Source organism: Glycine max, chromosome 7 (genome assembly GCF_000004515.6).
Source record: "Glycine max cultivar Williams 82 chromosome 7, Glycine_max_v4.0, whole genome shotgun sequence".
NCBI classification, from domain to species: Eukaryota; Viridiplantae; Streptophyta; class Magnoliopsida; order Fabales; family Fabaceae; genus Glycine; species Glycine max.
Window position 1 is genome coordinate 37,571,712 of NC_038243.2, and position 8,480 is coordinate 37,580,191.

The 8,480-nt window shown below is 28.6% G+C and overlaps 1 protein-coding gene across 1 annotated transcript; it reads left to right on the plus strand.

Annotated features, from left to right (window-relative positions):
• The first annotated feature begins 501 nt into the window (after nt 1–501).
• On the plus strand, nt 502–5,019 carry LOC100779250 (GDSL esterase/lipase At5g45960). Its single transcript, XM_003528427.5, has 5 exons — nt 502–820; nt 1,657–1,787; nt 2,432–2,668; nt 4,198–4,477; nt 4,632–5,019. The coding sequence occupies exons 1-5, from the start codon at nt 556–558 to the stop codon at nt 4,823–4,825; spliced, it is 1,107 nt and encodes a 368-aa protein (XP_003528475.1). The 5' UTR covers nt 502–555; the 3' UTR covers nt 4,826–5,019.
• Nucleotides 5,020–8,480: the final 3,461 nt, after the last annotated feature.

The following is an 8,480-nucleotide window of genomic DNA, read 5'->3' on the forward strand; positions in this document are numbered from 1 at the left end:
AATTATATAATAACACTGCAAAAAAAATTATTCAATCACAAATAATAATATATAATAAATTTATTAACTTTTAAAATAATTATCTTAAAAATTATTTAAAAAATAATTTGTATTTTGATAAAAATATAAAATTATTTTACTCGTACGTATCCATCAAACTCAGATAAATATATGATGATACCGAACTTACACAAAATTATTCCTCATCAATATACAGTCTTAATAGCACCAACAAAAACACTAACCTTGTAAGAAATTAAGGCTGTTAAAGAAGCTTCGAAACTTGTGGAAATGTTGGGTGAACTTTCCTCAACCAATGCTTACCCAAAAGCTCTTACTAGGGATGGACAAATTGTGAAATACCCCATAATTTTGAGGGTTGTTTTGGTCATAAAAGATCAACACGGTGGTAGTTCACTCTCCACAACATCCGCAAGCCCTCTCGGTTATTATATATACAGATAGATTGATAGATATTCCAAATCTTCATTCCATTGTTGAGGGTCATCATTGATATTTATTCTGGTCCATCCCTTGCTCATCCTCATAGCTATCATGGAAGCCTCTAACTCACATTCGTTTCGCTCTCGTGTGCACCTTTTTGTGCTTTTCTTGTTATGTTTTGTGGTCACAATTGAAGCTAATTTAAAGAAGAAGGTCCCAGCCTTTTATGTGTTTGGAGACTCCACAGTAGACTCAGGAAACAACAACTTCATAGACACGGCTTTCAGAAGCGATTTTCCTCCCTATGGTAGAGATTTTGTTAACCAAGCTCCCACGGGAAGGTTCACAAATGGGAAGCTTGGCACTGATTTTGTAGGTATAACATCATTATTCATGTTCTTAATTTGCATGTTAAATATGGAGAAAAATGTGTTTTTAGTCTTTATATTTTTGGTAAAATATAATTAAGGTTTCTGTACTTTTATATTGATAAATTTAATTTTCAAAATTTTAAAATGGTGTGTATTTAGTCTCTTTTATTTCTAAGTTTTCATCATATTTTTTAAAGTTATAATATCAATAAATTGTTAATCCCATCGATACTAATTTCGATCTACTTATACAAAATCTCGATTTAAGTTGTGAAAGAAAAAAATTAACATGTAATCGAGAGAAAAGATTTTTCTAGAAGTGATTAGTCAGTTATACAAAGATCAATTATAAGCAAAATTAGTGAATATTTCATATAAATACTATGCTAAAATAATTAAATTCACAATTTTTTAAAATTTAAGAATTACTTTTAATGAACATACAAGTATCTTTAACCTTTTTATCATTTGGAGATTTTTTTTCTTCAAAATTATCAAATGCTAATACAACTTTATAAACAAGTCATAAATTTTAATGACTTCACTTTATAGAGTTGTAATTATTTGTATCATTTTTTGTGTAAAAGTTATATAAAGATTTATGATTTTTATTTATAAAATCATAATTTCTTTTTCGATTTATCCTAAATGAGAATTAATTAAAAAAATATACCTCCATTTGATCAATAAAAAATTAGCATAATAATAAAATATATATATATATATATCTTCTTGATCACCATTAATCAAAAGTATAAGAGCTAAATACATATTTTCCCTTAAATTTTATCAATTGCTATGTATTTGCAAAATGATATCTCATTATTGCTTGGTGATGTAGCTTCATATTTAGGCCTAAAAGAGTTGGTGCCACCATATTTGGATCCAAATCTCAGTGACAAAGAACTTGTAACTGGTGTCAGTTTTGCCTCTGCTGGTTCTGGCTTTGACCCTCTCACTCCAATGCTGGGAGTATAAGTCTTTCTCTCTCTACTTTCATTTTTCTCCGTTATGCGTGTCCATTAATATTATTAACAGCTCAACACTTATTATGATCAGCTTCACCACTTCAATATTGACAGTTTAACACCAAATAATAAGGGCACTTGGAAATGACAGTGTCAGGCTTTCTTCTGTATCATTTTATCGTATATATGCCTCAAATGGATGGCATAGGTTTTTAGTTCATGCAAAATATAACAAGGACTCTCTCTCTCTCTCTCTCTCTCTCTCTCTCTCTCTCTCTCTATATATATATATATATATATATCGGTGCTTGTTAGAATTTTTGCAACACTTGTTATATATTCATGCATGCGCTTTTACTTATTCACTGATCAAAGCCTAATTACAGAAGTGCTGAAATTTCATATGGGTGTCTAAATATGTATTATGTAATCTGATAGAATATTTATGATACCATGTTTTATATTTTTGTAGAGTATACTGTATCATGTATAGTGGTTGTGTCATATTCATAGAACATACATATTTTCACACTTTCTGTTCGTATAAACATTTTTAATTTGTCGCTATTATGTGCTAAAATGGAAAGTGGAAACTGACATATATAGGATTATATTCTTAACTAATTTTCTGTTGTTTTGTCTGGGCAGAATGTAATTCCAATAGCAAAGCAGTTGGAATATTTCAAAGAATACAAACAGAGGTTAGAGGGTATGCTTGGCAAGAAAAGAACCGAATATCACATAAACAATGCTTTATTTTTCATCAGCGCGGGCACAAATGACTACGTCATTAATTATTTTTCGTTGCCAATACGAAGAAAGACCTACACCACCCCCTTAACCTACGGGCACTTCTTGCTTCAACACATAAAAGATTTCATACAGGTTTGAATCTGATCTCCCATGCATGCTTCTTTTTCTTTTGGTATATTATATAGAGAGAGACACATGCATAGCATGTTTGTTTTGTAAGATTTATTTATATTAATCCATTATATCTTTGTAATTTGTTTGAAGACAAGTTCGATTGGTATATAACAACAAATTGTGAACGAGTGTGACAGAAAATGTGCAGACATTTAGTTTGCCTGATCACTTGATAATTAATAGGGAGACTGAAAATATATGTTTCCCTCGTATCATATTGCCTTTACCCAAAATGCCCCTACACCACTAATTTTATGGGGAAAAAATAAGAGAAAAACTTAAACAACTTCATCAAGCAATTGATGAATATATATTTTAATAAACTTTTTCATTCTTCTCTTTTTTTATCATTTTTAATTATTTTAAGTAAATCAATTAATTTTTTATATATTAAATTAAAGTAATACATAAATAAACTCCACAACTTCTCCCGTAATATTATAAAACTGGACAACAAAACACAGGATACAAATTATAGGACTCATCAAAAGGTAAAAAAGAAACTACAATTTCTCTTCCCAATAAATGATGCTGATGCGGTAAATATGAGATGTACTTTCCAATGTGTCCAATGTGTCGTTCTTAGAGTTGCTATTGAAAAGAACAATTTATGATTGCATATGCCCTTATATATAATTCACAACATTTATATTTTTTATATCATACTCCTTAACCCCTTTTTTTATAGTATGAAAAAAAATATGACGCAAAAATATAAAACATCGTTTGGTTTAAGAAGTTTTTTTTTTTTCATTTTAGTCACAAAAACATCACATTATTTTTATTTTATTTTCCATTTTTAAATATTCTTATAGAAAATAATGAAAACAACATTGTTTTCACTTTTTTCTATACAAACTTTTTAGAGCATAAAATAAAATAAAATAAAAACAGTATTTGTAATTAAAAGTGAAAATAAAAAAAAATATCTTTTGAATTAAATTATTATTCTATTTATAACTTTAATTAAATAAAGTGAGAAAAAAATCTAACCGTGCAAATGTTAGGTTTGCGTTGTAATAGTAAGCTCTTTTTGCCCTTGTCAGAATCAATGACTTTTTTGAGTTTTCCATACCAATGAAAAATAGAAGGTGAGTAGTTAGTCTTATTAGTTACAATGCAGATAAGGTAGCTCAGAAAACCAAGAAAGCATCAAGCACACCTTAATCCAACAAACGTTGAAATCACAAACCTCACATCCTAAATCTTCCTAACCCAGATATATAGAGGAAAAGTTGGCAATTACTGTTTTATAGCTCTTAATTAATTACACTTGTACATGTGCACTCACAAACTATTGGTAAGAAAAAAAATTGTATAGCTTTATGCTATTTGTGGTTAGATTAACTAATATACTTGTTACCATTAGGGTCGGCTTATACAGCTAGTGGTGAAAGATTCGGAATAATATGCATCAATTTACAGGTTTAAATTTCTTTGTGATCATTGTGTTAAAAAAAAAACTTATATACTTATTGTCATATTAGAATTTATGGAAAGAAGGTGCACGAAAAATAGCTTTGGTTGGAGTACCTCCAATGGGATGCTTGCCGATCATGATCACCTTGAATTCCCATAATGTATTTCTCGAACGTGGTTGTGTGGACAAGTATTCCGCTGTTGCAAGAGATCACAATATGATGCTTCAACAGGAATTGTTCTTAATGCAACTAAATTTCTCTAATAATAACCCTGCCAGTGCTAAAATCTCTTACCTCGACATATATGGACCCTTGGACGACATGATTCAAGCGCATCAAAATCTAGGTAATTAAATTAAGTAGACAACTTTAATCCCTTGATTGGTTATATATATTTGTTCTTATGAGGAATTATACATATATGTGCCATCTATACACCCTTACCAAATTTGATAACCTTATAACTAATTAATTTCTTTACGTGTTGTACATTGTGGTAGGTTTTGATGCGGTTGATCGTGGCTGTTGTGGAAGTGGTTACATCGAAGCAACTTTTTTGTGTAATGGGGTTTCATACGTGTGCTCTGATCCATCTAAGTTTGTCTTCTGGGATTCAATACACCCTACGGAGAAGGCATACTATGACCTATTTATGGCAGCCCGTCCCAAAATTGATGCCCTTATCAATGGCTAGGGATATATATTCTTTTTGGCCCCCCTCAATTTGGTCATTAGAAATTTATAACAAATAAAGGCTTGCAGCTTTGTGCCAAACTAAAAGGAATTATTGGAAAATAGAAAGAAAAAAAAAAGAACAAAGTTTTTTTGTACTGTATTATTTTGTGTACAAACACCCTTGTTTGTCTTGCATCATTTTAATCGGTATAATTAAACTATGGATCATATTAATTAGTATGCTTAGAATATTGATTAAAGAATTAAAAGGAAAAAATATTTATTAAAAAGATTATGAATAGTATAATTTTTCATCTTTTAATAAAAACAATTTCTTCATCAATATTTTTGAGACTCTGATTAATATTTTTCTTGAACTATAAAACCTTGGTAGTTTGTTTATCAGATCATCAAATAGAATTGCCTGTTAACTTTAATTCCTTATAAATAAATCTTAAGTGGACATTACTTACTATTATATATAATTCATTAGTTAATTAAACAAATAGTCATTAAAAATTATAAAACTATATTATATATTTATCAAAATTTAAAATTTGTAATATTTTATTATTAAACTTTAAAGATATAAAATGTCCCTTAATATTATTTTAATATCATCATAAACATTATTTATGATTATTATGTTCATGGAAACTATAATGTTTTACTTTAGGCTTGTAAACTCTAATAAATATTTTTTTTATCAAAAATTAATTGTTTTTCTATAAAAAAAAAGATGTGTAAAAAATATGTTGTTTAAATGCAATTAAAAGACTTGGTGTTGTATTTTTTTTAAGTATTAAATAAATTTTAAAATTGAAACATCTTTTATTAAAATTATAATTTATATATTGTTCTCTTAGGATCTTTTTAAAGTGTAATATTATATTAAGCATTCAAATATAACTATGATAAATTTTATATTAAATATTTGTTTTAAATCTCACTCCTTGGAATGTATGCATGTGTGCCTGTGCAGTTATAGTTAAATAACAGGGACCAAGCTTCTATCTGCTTAAATCAGTGGGGATTGAGGGCACAAGAAAATATAAAAGGATAAGCTATTGCCTTGCCTTCAATGCCACGGGCGCCCCATGGGAATGGGGTCTCCTTCGAATGGTGGACAAGTTACATCACTAATATCAGACACGAATCAGGACATCTTATTAAGGGGAAAACTTTAAAAATGTTACGAAAAATAAAAAATAAAAAAACTATTTTTTATTATTTAGTTTAATAATAAATAATACTTCATATATCTTATAACGGTAAGTATAACAACAAATCAAATTTTTTATTTCTTCTTCTTAAAAAGTCATTCATCAAGTTTAGAAGCTTGTGCTGAAATTTCTGAAATTTTATAATCCAAGAGGAGTTTAAGATATATCAAAATTATTGATTTTAGATCAAATTATGTTTTTCGTCTATAAATTTATGATTTTTGTCTTTGAATTTTTTTATGATTGATGTTTGTCCTCAAACTTTTATTTCATCGTATGTTTTAGTCATCCGGTCTATTTTTGGAGGTTAAGTGATGGTGTGTCATTTGTTTTTTAATACTTTATTTTATTATTTTTTTTCATGGTTAAAAATCATTAAAAATTGATTGAATTAAGTGGTTTCGACGGATTAATAATTTATGACAGTTTATAACCGTCACAAATTGTAAGAACTGGAAAAAAAAGAAGTTAGATCAACACGTGTGAAGTCCAGCACTAACAAACACTGAAACAAAAACAACACACAACTCAATTTTAGAAAATCAGCAAAAAAAAAAAAAATTAATATAATCAGAAATCGGAAAAGGAACACCAAAATTGATTGACGCAAATGGAGTACTGAAAAATGATGGGTATGGGATGAATGGGGTCATGAGTGAGGAGAATGGGGGTGAGAGTTTCAAGCATGATATGAGGGATTTGGAACTTGGAAGAGCTTTTGTCAAAGTTGAATCCCATGGTTGAGGAATTTGTGCTCCTATCCCTAATCAATAATTTCGGATATTGGGTTTGATATCGATTTTAGAAGCTGAAGAATTTGTTTAGACAAGCAATTTCTTACGATATTTAGTTTCCAAGAAAGTAATAAAATAAAATAATTAAAAAAGTTATGCCATCACTTAATGTCTTAAATAGACAAAAATAATTAAAATTATAGACGAAATAAAAGTTGAATAACTAAAATTAGTCTTCAAAAAGTACAAGGACAAGAAAATCAAAATTTTGAAAAAGTTAATGGATGAAAATCATAATTTGCTCTTGGCTTTATTATTCTTGAGAAGTCAATAGTTTTTTTTATAAAAAAAATCATAGTTTAAATATGTTATAAGAATTAATTTATTATAGATATTAATTTAGAAGATTTATAAAATGAAAAAAAAACAAAAGTAATCTTAATACAAGAAAAATAATATGATATAATATTCAAAGGAAAAGTCTCACTACCAACACTAACTAGAAAAGGAAAACAAGCAAGTTGCTTAAGTACTTATATGTTAGGTTTCATGTTAAAGAATTGATCGATTAAGTCCAAAATTAATTTTAGATAAATTTGTATATGTTTAGTTTCACGTTAGAAAAAAATTTAGAATTGATTCTAGGTCATTATGAGTTGAAAATGTGTTATATGACTTTTGCCTTAAATAAAACATCCAAAAATAAATCATATAACTTTAAAATCAATTTTAATCAAAATGAATTTTATTTAAAATTAATTTTACCAACATTCATTTAAAATTGTGTTAACTTAGCTTTGTGTTTTTGCCTCTCCAAATGTATTTAAAGATTAAAAAAATAATTTTAATGACTCAAAACTGAAGTAAAAAAAATGAAATACAATACTTAATAGCACTATTAGCTTTCTACTTATGCCTAAATATTTTTAATAGTTAAAACTTATTTTATATATATATATATATATATATATATATATAGAGTGTAGAAAGGAGAAATATATGTTGACAGTTCAATAAATGTATCCATTTTCATAGAAAAATAAGTGTAATGATTAATACACCTCACAATTATTTGGGGGTCAGTATTATATAGTGTATTAATATATATGCAGTGAGTTAGGGGGTTGCCTTGTTGGAGTAAACGTGGTTCCGCATCCTTGGCTAATATGACGTTTGATTTAGATTTAAAAAAAAATAGATTCAAAATAATCCTTTCATTCATTTAAACTTGACGTTTTTAATAATATAAAGATATTGAAGGCTAAAACTGTTAGAAAATTTAAACCTTTTCTCCCTCTTCATCATCCTCTATCTTCTCCCTTTGCCCCTCTACTCTTCCTCATTCTTTCCTTCTTTTTTCAATCCAAATTTTCTCCCTTTGTGTCATGGTTTGTGTTTTCTTCCTCTCTCATTCTTCCCAATAACTCCTTCCTCTGCCACCAAATCCCCCTCCACCACCCTACCTCGCAAACATTGCTCCCTAATGTTGATTAGCCTCAGGCCACTATCATCGCTAGCTTTTTTCTCTTCAACGATTGTAGAATATTTTTGGAAGTATTGTCATTCAAGGAGGCTAGAGGTTGTATATATGAGCCTTGATGGTTTTTGGGGTTTATGGGGGAAGGTTGGGGGATAAGGAGTTTGGTGTCACAAGTGGGTTGAGGAAGCAAAGGAGCGAGGGAGTTGCACATAAGCCATGGAGGGTTGGGGGAGAAGC